The following is a 15,131-nucleotide window of genomic DNA, read 5'->3' on the forward strand; positions in this document are numbered from 1 at the left end:
AACGTCTGAGAAAAGAAAGAAAGAAATAATAATAATAATAATAATAATAATATATCACTCTTCACTGTTATATCCTACTCCTCCAAAGACAGCAACCAGTATTTAGACAGGTCATGCACTTACAGAATTATTTTTGCTGTTTGTAATATACTCTGCTCCAGCAATGAGAATTTACTTCTCTATGATGAATGAGACTCCATAGCAGTGAACATTGGCTTATTAATGACTCTGTCAGCCTGATCTTAACTTAGGACTGGCTCCAAATGTTACCTATTTTTCCGCCGTAGTGAGGTTCCTTTTACTAGTGGAATCAAATGTAGTGGGATGTTGCTCAGTACAAAACAACTGCATGGCTCCTTGTCCAATGTACTTCTTACCCATTCAACTGGTTGTGTACCATCACCTAACATCCAGGAGCCCCTGAAACATATGTAAAATCACAACAAGTACCAAGTTTGTACCATACCGAAATATTAAGATATTATATCAAGCCACACTCGATCATATACTGTGACACCGTAAGTGCCAATCCTCATGATATATATATGAAACGTGATTATTGTTCTGTAACAACATGACTATGTATACCATAGTTTTGTCATTGCTGGTAATAAAAATTATACTTATAAAAAAGAAATGAATGAGAAATTATGAAACTGAGAATATAAAAATCACCCTACTAAATTTGGTCAAGCTTTTCAACAATCATGTCACACACCACACAGCTGGATGTTAATAACTTCTATTAACATAACTAGTTTCATTTAGATTACAGATAATCTTTAGGTACATAAAATTAGCCCTTCAACCAGGAGTCGTATATTCATACATAATTGTCGTACTAAGTGACTGTTATTTACTATACCATCTTTGGTAAAGCAACTCCTTGCAGTCCATGAAAATTTGCTACTTTTTGTTTTTCAGGGTCCTGATTACAAATTTCAACTTTGCAATCTCAAATTTTTCATGGATATAAACAGTGCATTTATCAGGTAACTTCATTCAAAATTAGATTCCCTGCAATTTTGATCCTTTTTTCCAGCTCATTGTTTTTTAACAAGCAAGCATGAAAATACTAAGCTGTAAAACACTCATTGCAGTCTGCCTTGTTGGTTTTACTGTTTTGCACTCTCACTCACTCCCTTCACTTTCTTTCACTTTGTTTCTGTTGGTAGCCTGTGTATTCGAAGCCCTTACTAGACCAGCAAGTGGAATTCCTTTCTTTGACTCTCCTTTCTCCCACTATCTACCAGCCCCATCTTGTTTCAAGAGGCTTTGTCAGTTATTCTTATCCTCTCACTCTCCATTTCAGTTGTTTTGGAAAAAAAGTGTAAGTTGAAAAGTTTAATTTGTGATAGTGCAGGGGATGATGGAGAAGTGCAGTGACAGAAAATGGCTTAGAAATAGTGCGTATAACAAGTCAGAAACGAAGGATTGAAAAGCTGGCCGATCAAGTGGAAGATGTCAGTAACAGTTGACGGAAGTGCCAGAAATGATATATCAATGATTAGTTGATGTAAAGAATGTTCAACAAGAACGTCAGGCCCACAATCCATCTATACCTGCCTTCTCAGTCAAAGCTAGTTGTTTTTTGTTAAGACTGACAATAACACCACAGTTTCTGGCCGACCAAAGCTGACTTGCCAAGACTAAATGTGTTTCATGTAGAATGTTCAAAAAATACAAGTGCTAGAAAATCGTAAAAGTAACTCAGAACATTGTTGAGTCTGGACCAATTTTAATACAATATGTTCAATCCTAGGTCCAGCTTTATAGGAGGAGTTGGGTGACATTACCTTTTTTGCATGGAAAACGATGCAAGGTGAAGTAAGGAAAGAACTGGTTTTGAGAATGCTGTCCATATACTGGATGGTGCACTAAAACCAACCCCAAGTTCTAAGGTGCTCATTGTCACCAGCCAATTGTCATGTATTGTTTCGAAGCTGTTGTGTATTGAAATGAGTGAAAGCCATTACAACTTGGTTAAATATGTGAAGTAAATATCTCAGCAAGATGTACCCTTGTCAAAAAGGAATTACAATACATGTTTAGCAATTCATTTAAGGAAACTTGGGACATTTTTGCAAAGAAGTTTCGTGTAATTTCCATGCCAGAAAAGAGCAGTACACAGTATATGGTGACAAAGTGGCGTACTACAGGATAAGTTGCAAACACTAAAAGGAATCAAGCAACCTACTGTGATTGAGGATATTCAAGCACAAATGATGCAGAGTCCAAATGAGTGGACACATGAATTGTTGCAACAAGTGAATGTTTTGTGTAGGTCTCATCAGCAAGTTTTGCACCATGTATGGATTAAACCTGACAAAATGACATGTGTCCAGGAAGGAGGAGGATAAAGAAAAACATGTGAATTTCTGTTAAGTGGCCCTGTCAAACAATTGAGAGCAGAATGTTGGTTCTGCTGCTGTATGTCACGACTGATGAAGCCTGGTTTCATCTAACAGCATGTGCGCCAACTATGTTGGTACACTGGGGCTCGAGCACTACATAAATAATCTTAGGGGGCACCGTATCCACAGAATTTTTAGTTTGATAAAAACAAAATAAAATAAATGTTACTCATTTGCCTTTATCAGCAAGTAATGAACTATTAAAACACTGAGATGAAAGTTAAAATTTCTGAATCCAAAACACATGTTTGTTTCAGACGTCTTTGTACAAAGGCAACCATGCAACACACTCCCCCATTCCTTGCCTTTCTGTGACCAAGTCAAAGGCAGTCCCCAGAACAACAGTTGCACTATACTGTGAACGGAATCCCGTCTTTTCGGCTTACTTTCGTGTTTCCGTACAAGTGACATGCTACAGTACCCCCACTCTATTCATCAACAATTGTTTTAAGACATCTTATTGCTAATATTGAGCAATAACAAAGAATAATCTGAGATACAAATAAGCCAATTGTTACAGACTACCTCAGTAGTTAGTTAATGATAGGTTATATGTTTTAGGTTGGGGGGATCAGGATTTTTATTTTTACAGGGGAGCATGTATCACATATCTTACACCTCTGGACTTTTGGGTTCGTCCAAGTATAACTGAATCTGAGTTTGATCTCATTTCTGTTGCTTTTAAGTCAGCTGTGTTCCTGACTCAACATATGCTTATAGTACCGATATATTTTATTTTATCACAGCGCAGATCTTTATGACACAGGGAGTGTTCATAAACGATTGTAAATGAAAGGTAATCATTTTTAAAAAATAATGAAACTCCACAAAATAACATACACCACATTTCGCCGTTGATATGCACCCACAGAAATTTTGGATAGTCGGCGTCCTTGTCTGACAGGACATGTTAATTCCCAGAACACCAAATACTGATTGATGAACAGTCACTATAAAATTAATAAAGAACCTCTTGAGGGTAAAAAAATCTAAGTGTGTTGTGTAGTGTCAGCAAATCAGATTGTGGATTTCCATATTTTTAGAAACAACAGAGCTTCTATGTATATGCAAATCTGTAAAGAATTTTATGCACAGTTGATTCCCATGAACGTACATATGCTGTCTTTCAACAGGATGGGGTGAACTGTCATACTTCATGTCAGTAATATTACAAATTCATGAAAGATTGTCAGAAGAAAGGACTGTCAGAAAAATAAGGTGCCCGCCACATTCCTTGGACCTATCCACTTGTGACTTTTATCTGTGGGGTAGTCTAAAGAGAAAAGTGTATGCAACTAACCCAGTAATATGAGAAGACTTGAAGGACAATATTTGTGATGAAACTTTGAGGACTGATGCGGCAGAGTTGCACAAAGTGTATATTAATGCAGTAGGACATGTGCAAAAGTGAACTGAGACACAAGGAGGCCATTTGCAGCATCTAATGCAGTGTGATGTGAAAGACAAGATTAATTCAGTAAATATAGACCTTTGCATTAGCTTATCTGTTATTTCTTTATTATCTAATTATTACATGTTTAACTACTTTTTATTGCATCTGTTAGGGCAGGCAACAATTTATGCCTAATTAGTGAGCAGTCTGTACTCTGGGACAGTTTTTCGTGCACCACCCTGTATATCTGCTACCAGTTTCATTTGAATTCTGTGTTTCCAGAGAGATTCTACTGGCCTTTTATGTCTTTATTTTGTTGGTAACAGCATTGCATTCCCAGATGACTTGTTCATTTCCAGAGTAATGAATGACTGATGCCAATAATATTGTACATCAGGTAACCTAGTGCTTGTTTTGTCACTAACTAGAAACAGTTTTGTTATGAATGTAGAGGTGTTTTTAGCTTTCCCTTTTGCTGTCATCATAACATGAATTCATGGTTAGAATTTCATCAGTATGGGAATTTACATCCATTGTATGCTCCCATCCTTTTACTTATTTCTGTGGTTAATTATTTAGAAATGGCACTGATTGTGTTAATAGAATTTGAAGGAAATGGTGGGATGAGATAGCCATAGCAGTTTAGAATCAGGTCATAACCTGATGTACCTCCACTGATGATGTGCGCGATTTCAGAGATTGCGCGTCCATACAGTTCACAGGCCTGCTTATAGAGGCGACCTGGGTCATACTCCTGGCGTGCTCTGGTGAGCTGCGAAAGAAATAGTGTTATTTGCAATCACAAACAGGTGCTCAGCCTTTTCTGTAACCTGTATTACTGTTGTTCAGTCAATGCGTTCAGTGCTATGCGTAGCCTGTACTTCAGTGTATCTTAGGTGTTTCTCTGTAAAGCACTATGTTCCATAAATCACATTTTTTCTTGCTGTAGCGAACTTGATCCCATGCTCGTTGCCAAGTTTGCTATAGTAAGAACAAATGTGATTTCTTTATAGAGAAATACGAAAGACACAGTGAAGTACAGGTTTGTAAGCTCTTAAATAATACTGTTTCTTTGGCATCTCATAAGAGCATCCAGGGGGCCAACCCAGGTTGCTCCTATAAGTGGACCTGTGAACTGTATGGCTGCACAAGCTCTGAAAACACACGTCATGGGTGAAGGTACGTCATAACCAGTATTTATTTCCTCCTCTAAAACATATTTCTTGATGATATACACTGTGTGATCCAGACTGCTTGAACTCTTCTGGGGATACGTTCAGTGAGATGTCTGAATGTCTGTGTAGGAATGTCAGCTCATTCTTCCTCAAGATCCAAAACCAGAGAAGGTAGTGATTTGCACTTTGGGGTGTGAAATGAGATGACATTCTAACTCATCCTGAAGGTGTTTAATTGGATTCAAGTTAGGACTCTGGGCAGGCCAGTCCATTTCAAGAATGCTTTTAATGCCCACGAACCATTACCTCACAGATGTTTCATCACATTTCTGCAATACTTACAGTGACCGAATGAACAGAGAAGCTATAAAATTGACTCGAACAATGAGATTACTTCCTCTAAAATGATAACTCAGTTTTGATTGTGGTAAATTGTGTTATAACATTAAATAATACTTGGCATTCAAGATTAAATTGAAACTAGTGGGATTATCAATTACATAGACTGTTACTGACAGAGAAGTGCTTTCAGAATGTGAGTACTGCTTACATGGCCGAGTTACAGTCCGACAACGCATTTAGTAACAGGCCTACTTCATATGAATAAAATGGGTAAAGTGTTCCATTTTATCAGAACTTATCAAATCAGCAGTTGTTAATAATTCAGTGTGCAGGTTGTGCTGAATTACCAGTTTTGTTCCATCCATAATTTGGTTTCCTTATTTCTTTAGACATTTTCATACAATATTCTCTGTGCTTTCTTAGTTAATTTCCACTGGATACACACACACACACACACACACACACAGTGCATGTGTGCACTCTGTGCTTTCTTAGTTAATTTCCACTGGATACCCACACACACACACACACACACGCACACAGTGCATGTGTGCACACAAGCACTGTGTTACTCATACAGTGATGGTTTCATGGCTGTATGTCTTAGCTGCTGGTGAGTCTTCCATGTTGTATGGTCATGTTCATGAAACTTTTACATTTAGCGGAGATGCTGAGACACAGATAAGCCCAAGAAAAAGACTGTCACAAATAAAGCTTTTGGCCATTAAGGCCTTCGTCAACAATAGATGACACACACACACACACAGACAGACACATACACACAACTGCAGTCTCAGGCAACTGAAACCACCAGGTTCAGTTGCCTGAGACTGCAGTCGCATGCATGAGTTGCATTTTTGTGTGTGTGTGTGTCATCTGTTGTTGACAAAGGCCTTAATGGCTGAAAGCCATGTTCCTATTTGTAATATTGTTACATTGCATCCTGGATTTTCCATTGTTTGATTTGAACTTTTACATTTCTAATATTTTGTCCAGAACTACGCTGGACATCTTCTGAAGTATTCCTGTTTCCACTAAGTCTTGGTGATTGATGGGTGGGATGTTTGACAGTGACATAAATACTGTGAAAAAGGTTACAGTGAAAGTTTATACATGATCAGCAGAGGTAAGCATGTGTTACTGTTTATGCATGTGTTTGGAGGTTTTTGTGCTCCCATTTGTGGTTTACCGTATTTTTATTAGTCCTTCATACTTAAGCTACATCTTTTTCCATTGTTTCTACCTCCAGGCTTATTTCTGCCCGCTACACTTACTTGGGACTAAATTTTCTCTGTTTTCAGGCCCTGATCGTGATTTCTTGTTCAACATTGTTAATCCATTTTTCCTGTATTGTTATACCTTATCACATTTGTCTATTAATTTTTTTCACTTAATTTTGTGCTTTTAGTTTAATTCTTCCATCACTTTTTGGTGTGATTCTTCAACCCTTTCTGCCTTTCCCAACTAGGTTCTTAAAATTTCTTGGTTTCTTATTGGACCTGGTTAAGATTTGTGTCATGAGTTGCTATAATATATCATTCATATTTTGTGCGAAAATTTCTCATTTTTCTTCAGTTTCTTCATTCACTGTTTTTCCATCTTGTACACTAAATGTGCTACACTCAACCACATCTGCAGTATATTCCAGCATGCTAGTTTCAGCAAATCCTGATTCTCCTAACTCATCTTAGCTGCTGTGTTCAATTTGAACATATTAAGAGTTTTCCCTTTGACTAATTCACCTTATTCTGTGATACTCAGCACGAGGTTGATCATTGACACAGTAATTCAGTGTTGAAACAAATACTAACAAAGAGATAGAGGGGCTGGCCAGTACTTACCTCAGCTCAGTACAGCCGATAGATACACAAAAAACAGAACCGAAAATTTACGTTCCTAGCTTTCGGAACAAATGTTCCTTCATCAGGGAGGAGAGAGGGGAAAGAAAGGGAAGAAGGGAAAGTAGATTCAGTTACTCACAACCCGGGTTATGAAGTAACAGGGAAAGGAAAACAGGGAGTGTAGCAAGGATAGAGGCATGGTTGTCAGAGGGAAGCCAAAGATATTCTACTGTAAGTACTGTGCCAGCTTCAAACCAAAGAGGATGCATACAGAAGTAAAGAGGTATATAGTATAAAGATAAACACAACTATGTAGGATGAAAAGATGCGTGATTGGCTAAAGAGGAAAGGGAAAGAGGAGAAGACTGAAGAGTAAATGGGAGTGAGGTTATTTAACGTAGGTTCAGACCAGGGGGATGGCGGGATGAAAGGATGTGTTGGAGTGCAAGTTCCCATCTCCGCAGTTCAGAGGGACTGGTGTTGGGTGGGAGAAGCCAAATGGCACATACGGTGTAGCAGGTTCCTAGGTCCCTAGAATTATGCTGGAGGGCATCCTCCGCTACTGGGTATTGGACATCTCCTAGGCGGACAGTTCGTCTGTGTCCGTTCATGCGCTCAGCCAGTTTAGTTGTTGTCATACCGATGTAAAAGGCTGTGCAGTGCAGGTATGTCAGTTGATAAATGACGTGTAGTTTCACACGTGGCCCTGCCTTGAATTGTGTATGTTTTACCAGTAGTGGGGCTGGAGCAGGTGGTTGTGGGGGGATGCATGGGGCAGGTTTTGCAGTGGGGTCGGTTACAGGGGTAGAAACCACTGGGTAGAGAAGGTAGTCTGGGAATATTGTAGGGTTTAACAAGGATGTTACGGAGGTTTAGGGGGGCGATGAAAGGCAGCTCTAGGTGGTGTGGGGAGAATTCTGTCAAGGGATGATCTCATTTCAGGGGTTGACTTGTCCCTGGTGGAGTAATTTGTTGATATTTTCGAGGCCAGGATAATATTGGGTGACAAGGGGGATGCTTCTGTGTGGTCTGGGGGTAGGAACATTGTTGTTGGATGGGGAGGAATGTATTGCTCAGGAGATCTGTTTGTGGACAAGGCCTGCAGGATATTTGTGGGAGAGGAAAGCACTGGTCAGGTTATTGGTGTAATTGTTGAGGGATTCGTCACTGGAGCAGATACGTTTGACACGAATACCTAGGCTGTAGGGAAGGGAGCGTTTGATGTGGAATGGATGGCAGCTATCAAAGTGAAGGTACTGTTGTTTGTTTGTGGGTTTGATATGGACAGAGGTGTGGATGTGAGCTTCAACAAGATGAAGGTCAACATCCAGGAAGGTGGCTTGGGTTTTGGAGAAGGACCAGGTGAAATTCAGATTCGAAAAGGAGTTGAGGTTATGGAGGAAATTAAGGAGTGTTTCTTCACCATGAGTCGAGACCACAAAGATGGCATCTATAAACCTATACCAGGCCAGGGGAAGCAGCTGTTGGGTCTTCAGGAAAGCCTCCTCCATGCGGCCCATGAAGAGGTTGGCAAAGGTCGGAGCCATCCTGGATCCCATGGCCGTTCCCCTGATTTGTTTGTAGGTCTGGCCTTCAAAAGTGAAGTAATTATGGGTGAGGATGAAGTTGGTAAGTGTGATTAGGAACGAGGTTTTTGGAAGATCTTCAGGTGGGTGTTGGGAGAGGTAGTGCTCAAGGGCAGAGAGACCATGGGTATGTGGGATGTTTGTGTAAAGGGATGTAGCATCTATGGTGACAAGAAAGGTTTCAGGTGGGAGAGGAGTGGGAATGGATTTGAGGCGTTCTAGGAAGTGGCTTGTGTCTTTGATGTAGGATGGGAGTCTGCGGGTGATAGGTTGGAGGTGTTGGTTTTGTTTTCCTTTCCCTGTTGCTTTATAACCTGGGTTGTGAGTAACTGAATCTACTTTCCTTTCTTCCCCCTCTCTCCTCCCTGATGAAGGAACATTTGTTCCGAAAGCTAGAACGTAAATTTTGAGTTCTGTTTTTTGTGTATCTATCGGCTGTACTGAGCTGAGGTAAGTACTGGCGAACACCTCTATCTCTTTGTTAGTATTTGTTTCACATCTTTATATGAGATTTTCCATTAATCATTTAGATCACCTGTATGGTCCACATCCTTCATTGTTTTGTCCCTTTTGTTAGCTATCACTTACATCTGTCATCTTAACACTTTCTCTTCTTCAGTGTTTTATATATACATAAATAAATGTTTTCGTCACCAACTGTGCTAGTTTCATCTTCCTCCTATTATCTTGTTCCGTTTATAGTCCGCTTCTCTTTTTTATTTATTTATTTAACATTCCATAGTTTTAACGTTCGTTATTCGCTGTTTTCCAGCCAACAGTCACTGCCAACAATCTCTTCCACACCTACCAGTATCATCCATTTCCGTCGATTTCGTGTTGGTGGCGATATTTTTGTGTCATTGGCTATCTTTCTCTGCCCCAGGAAAATTTTTTTGGGACATTTCTGCGCCACCCGTGATCTTTTTTGCGGCACGCGTGATCTCTTTTGCGGCACGCGCGACCTTTTTTTCACCACTCGCTATCTCTGTTTTTGAGCAACGTGTGTTCTTTTCCCCTGATCTGGACATACTTGCTTGGTCTGGTCAACTTTTTCCGTATTTTTCTTATTTAGTGGTCTTCCTTTGGTATTGAACATTACCAACACAATTTCTTTCTTTCTCGTCCTTCCCTCTGTGTTTCATTCCTTCTTATGATTACTATTTTAACTTTAGTTATTTAATTTCCCTACCCACCAGTTACCCACTATGTACCCTAATCCTATACCACATTATTTACATTCATTCCGGAAACATGCATTCACCGTAGCCAAACTGCAATCCCACATACTTTTCCTCCGGTCCTGCTTAACCTTTGGAACTACCCCTAAAGGACTTACCTTCAAAGTTCCCATCTCTGGGTGCAATTCCTCCTTCCACCAGTCTCTCCTGGACTTCCAGAACCTTCAATCCTTAGCCCTTACCCAACTTGTCCTGAATCTCTACGCTACTTCATGTAACCACCACTCCCAACAGCTCCTATCTTTCTTCAAAGTCCTCCACCTCTCAAACCCTTGCTTGGAGAGCACACTCAGGAACATCATCCTAGAAGCCAGCTGCAAACTTGAGTTCCATGCCACACACCACTTGAAAAAACTATCCACAGGGCTAGTGCAACAACTAAGAAGTGGGGTCCCTCTCCCTATCCCTCACAAATACCAACCACAACAGAACCTTCAACAAACCCCCCTCATAGCCAACAAACCTAGCCTAGCCACCCTACTCAATCTCCCCATCCCAGCACATACCCCACACAGACTAAATCTCAACTATAACCACAGTCAAATGCCATATATCACCAGTCCCAATTCAGTTCTAAACCTCTCATCCAGATCCCTCTCTCCTCCAGTGACATCTGTTCTATCAAAAGGCTTAACCTTTAGCCCCACGCCTAAATTCAACCACACTGCCCTGGTTAAAGATCTCCTCTCATTCACCCGGAACCTCAACTGGAAATATCACTTCTCTACCCAAACACAGCCCCCAAATACTAGACCCAGTGTTGAACCCTGTCTAGAACAGTTCCGACCGCCTTCTCAAAGGGACCCTCCTCCCCTCCCCCAAAACCATCCCTTGCAGGCATTTCAGGAATTCCTGACATCCAGTGTTGCCTCCCAGTCCTTCTTGAAGAACATCCCGACAACCCCCAACATCACCCCAGCTGAATCCCGTGCCATTACGGAGCTGAAAATATACCGCTCTATTGTCATCCTCCCGGCGGATAAAGGCCCCACAACTGTCATACTTGACCGTGTGGAGTATGTGGCAGAAGGACTGCGTCAACTCTCTGACACCTCAACCTACAAAGCTGTTACCCAGGATCCCATTCCCTCCATCCAGACTGAGCTGCAGAAAATCCTAAAAATCCAAGGTCCCTCACAAGGCCTCACAACGGCTTCCATAGACTTACTCACTCCACCTGAGCCACGTACCCCTACCTTCTACCTATTACCCAAAATCCACAAAGAGAACCATCCTGGCCGTCCCATTGTAGCAGGCTTCAAAGCTCCAACAGAACGTATCTCAGCTCTGGTAGACCAACACCTCCAACCTATCACCCGCAGACTCCCATCCTACATCAAAGACACAAGCCACTTCCTAGAACGCCTCAAATCCATTCCCACTCCTCTCCCACCTGAAACCTTTCTTGTCACCATAGATGCTACATCCCTTTACACAAACATCCCACATACTCATGGTCTCTCTGCCCTTGAGCACTACCTCTCCCAACACCCACCCGAAGATCTTCCAAAAACCTCGTTCCTAATCACACTTACCAACTTCATCCTCACCCATAATTACTTCACTTTTGAAGGCCAGACCTACAAACAAATCAGGGGAACGGCCATGGGAACCAGGATGGCTCCGTCCTTTGCCAACCTCTTCATGGGCCGCATGGAGGAGGCTTTCCTGAAGACCCAACAGCTGCTTCCCCTGGCCTGGTATAGGTTTATAGATGACATCTTTGTGGTCTCGACTCATGGTGAAGAAACACTTCTTAATTTCCTCCATAACCTTAACTCCTTTTCGAATCTGAATTTCACCTGGTCCTTCTCCAAAACCCAAGCCACCTTCCTGGATGTTGACCTTCATCTTGTTGAAGCTCACATCCACACCTCTGTCCATATCAAACCCACAAACAAACAACAGTACCTTCACTTTGATAGCTGCCATCCATTCCACATCAAACGCTCCCTTCCCTACAGCCTAGGTATTCGTGGCAAACGTATCTGCTCCAGTGACGAATCCCTCAACAATTACACCAATAACCTGACCAGTGCTTTCCTCTCCCACAAATATCCTGCAGGCCTTGTCCACAAACAGATCTCCCGAGCAATACATTCCTCCCCATCCAACAACAATGTTCCTACCCCCAGACCACACAGAAGCATCCCCCTTGTCACCCAATATTATCCTGGCCTCGAAAACATCAACAAATTACTCCACCAGGGACAAGTCAACCCCTGAAATGAGATCATCCCTTGACAGAATTCTCCCCACACCACCTAGAGCTGCCTTTCATCGCCCCCCTAAACCTCCGTAACATCCTTGTTAAACCCTACAATATTCCCAGACTACCTTCTCTACCCAGTGGTTTCTACCCCTGTAACCCATCCCGCTGCAAAACCTGCCCCATGCATCCCCCCACAACCACCTACTCCAGCCCCACTACTGGTAAAACATACACAATTCAAGGCAGGGCCACGTGTGAAACTACACATGTCATTTATCAACTGACATGCCTGCACTGCACAACCTTTTACATTGGTATGACAACAACTAAACTGGCTGAGCGCATGAACGGACACAGACGAACTGTCCGCCTAGGAGATGTCCAATACCCAGTAGCAGAGCATGCCCTCCAGCATAATTCTAGGGACCTAGGAACATGCTACACCGTATGTGCCATTTGGCTTCTCCCACCCAACACCAGTCCCTCTGAACTGCGGAGATGGGAACTTGCACTCCAACACATCCTTTCATCCCGCCATCCCCCTGGACTGAACCTACGTTAAACAACCTCACTCCCATTTACTCTTCAGTCTTCTCCTCTTTCCCTTTCCTCTTTAGCCAATCACGCATCTTTTCATCCTACATAGTTGTGTTTATCTTTATACTATATACCTCTTTACTACTGTATGCACCCTCTTTGGTTTGAAGCTGGCACAGTACTTTCAGTAGAATATCTTTGGCTTCCCTCTGACAACCGTGCCTCTATCCTTGCTACCCTCCCTGTTTTCCTTTCCCTGTTGCTTCATAACCTGGGTTGTGAGTAACTGAATCTACTTTCCCTTCTTCCCTTTCTTTTCCCTCTCTCCTCCCTGATGAAGGAACATTTGTTCCGAAAGCTAGGAACGTAAATTTTCGGTTCTGTTTTTTGTGTACCTATCGGCTGTACTGAGCTGAGGTAAGTACTGGCGAGCCCCTCTATCTCTTTATTAGTATTTGTTTCACATCTTTATATGAGATTTTCCATTAATCATTTAATTCAGTGTTGAGTATTACTGTTATACTCAATAATAAGTACAGTGTCCTGTATCAGTACAGTCATATTTGAACTCCTCAAAACATGTGCAAATTAATATGCTAATTTTTGTGAAACTTTTTTTTTTTGTGTTCAGCATCAAGGGGCCTAGATACTGGGTGATCTGATGCTGGTGCATGGTGAATCATATCTACTGTGAAGTCGATGATTGGAAGTTCCACAGAACTGCAAACCATTTATTGGCATTTATCTGTCTTGCCATCACATGGTTTATTTTCATCCTGTAATATTCGTCCCATACGCAATTCACATTTGCAGACACATACATGTGACTCTTTTTCTCACTGCTGACATTCATAATTGCCTTCCAATATCTTATATATAATTGTGTGTATATTTTTTTCTAATTTGAATGTGAAAATTATTACAGTGGATTATTATTTAGTTAAGACATTAGTTGTGTTCACAGTATTTGTATTGGGTGCACAACTTATCCAAGGTTATAATAAATTATAAATCAATTTAGATTTTACTGTCAAGGCTAGTTTAACTGATGTGGCAGTTATTCAGTTTTAAACATTCACTTCCAAGTGTGGGATTAATTTGTGTTCTCTTCTTGAAATATGAAACATTATAGTCTTGCATGCTAACGCCATGAGATTGTGGCAGGTATTCACAGTTATTAATATTCAATTCCCAGCAAGCCACCATTTTAATTGGTGTCCTCCTCTTGAATTAATAAATATTACAGTCACATGACTTAAGAGCGTGTTCAACAATGGTTGAGCTTTTGTTGGGGTATCACTGAAATATTGATGAATCACTCAGATAAATTCTATCCTCAATAACCTTACATGTTTCTCATTCTTTAATCGATACATTCTCTAGTTAAGTTTATCCTTCACTAATAAATCACTTAGATGCAGCCGCAGCACCAACTAGTGAGTGTATAAATTAATGCATCAATAAAACTTGACCACTCTCATGATATTCCTCTCCCACATACTTCAAAACCTGTTAATTCACCCACATCATTGTTCAGCAGCTCAACAGTACCTTAAATCAAATAAGTGTTCATCAGCATTATCCAAATACCTCAAATGTACACTGATGCTATAACCAAAGAATATTGTGGTATGTGACACTATACTCAGCTTGTGCATAATTACAAACTGTTCCAACCTCATCCTCATCTTCCTCATCTTTTTCCTCCTCCCTTTTTCCTCCCTCCTCCATTTTTCCTCCCTCCTCCCTCCCCCTCACACCTTACCTACGGACCATGCAGCTTCTGTGATCTGATATGACTTGTACATGTTTTAGATAGATCTCACTGCATGCCAAGTGACAACTGTGGCAGGAACAGGCAAGCAGGGACACGATACAGTTGGAGGTGGCCTGTGGACACAGCAGTCCCTATCATCTCCCTGGGACCTTTGTCTTGTTCCTGGAAGAGAGGCAGATGCAGAAAATGATCTCAGCGTACTTCTTATAGCAATGGCAGGCACTCACCAGTTATGGGCTCTGTTTCTGAGGGACACTGTGTGGTGGAAGCAGCGGTGAGTACTCTAGCATTTTCACTGATTTACAGTCATATTAATATTGTTAAACACAAAACAGGTTTTCATTTGTTAAGTGTGGGAGAATTGTGGAGATTCTCATCCAGCTCCAGAGTTAGATGCTGTGAGGTAGCTATGTATCAGAGATATTTGCTGTTAATTTTATGGAAGCATCATTTTAAAGAAGAATCAAGTAATCTCTTATTCCCCTCACATGTATACTGCGAAATGACCATGACAGTAAAATCAGAGAAATTCAAACATATATGGAAGTTTATTGATAATAGTTCTTTCCACGAAACATATGAAAATGGAACAGGAAAAGATAGGATGATAATGTAT

At 41.0% G+C, this 15,131-nt stretch overlaps 1 protein-coding gene across 2 annotated transcripts in view; it reads left to right on the top strand.

Annotated features, from left to right (window-relative positions):
• LOC126260146 (NHL repeat-containing protein 2) overlaps nucleotides 1-15,131 on the top strand; it is a 180,189-nt gene that overhangs the window by 77,420 nt on the left and 87,638 nt on the right. For both annotated transcript variants that reach the window (XR_007546610.1, XM_049957401.1), the window contains exon 6: nucleotides 14,554-14,789. Coding sequence is in view for 1 of the 2 variants with exons in the window: in XM_049957401.1 (XP_049813358.1) it covers nucleotides 14,554-14,789 (236 nt within the window). In the remaining variant the exon portion in view is untranslated. The remainder of the gene's footprint in view (nucleotides 1-14,553; nucleotides 14,790-15,131) is intronic.

This window comes from Schistocerca nitens, chromosome 5 (assembly GCF_023898315.1).
Source record: "Schistocerca nitens isolate TAMUIC-IGC-003100 chromosome 5, iqSchNite1.1, whole genome shotgun sequence".
Classification (NCBI taxonomy): Eukaryota; Metazoa; Arthropoda; class Insecta; order Orthoptera; family Acrididae; genus Schistocerca; species Schistocerca nitens.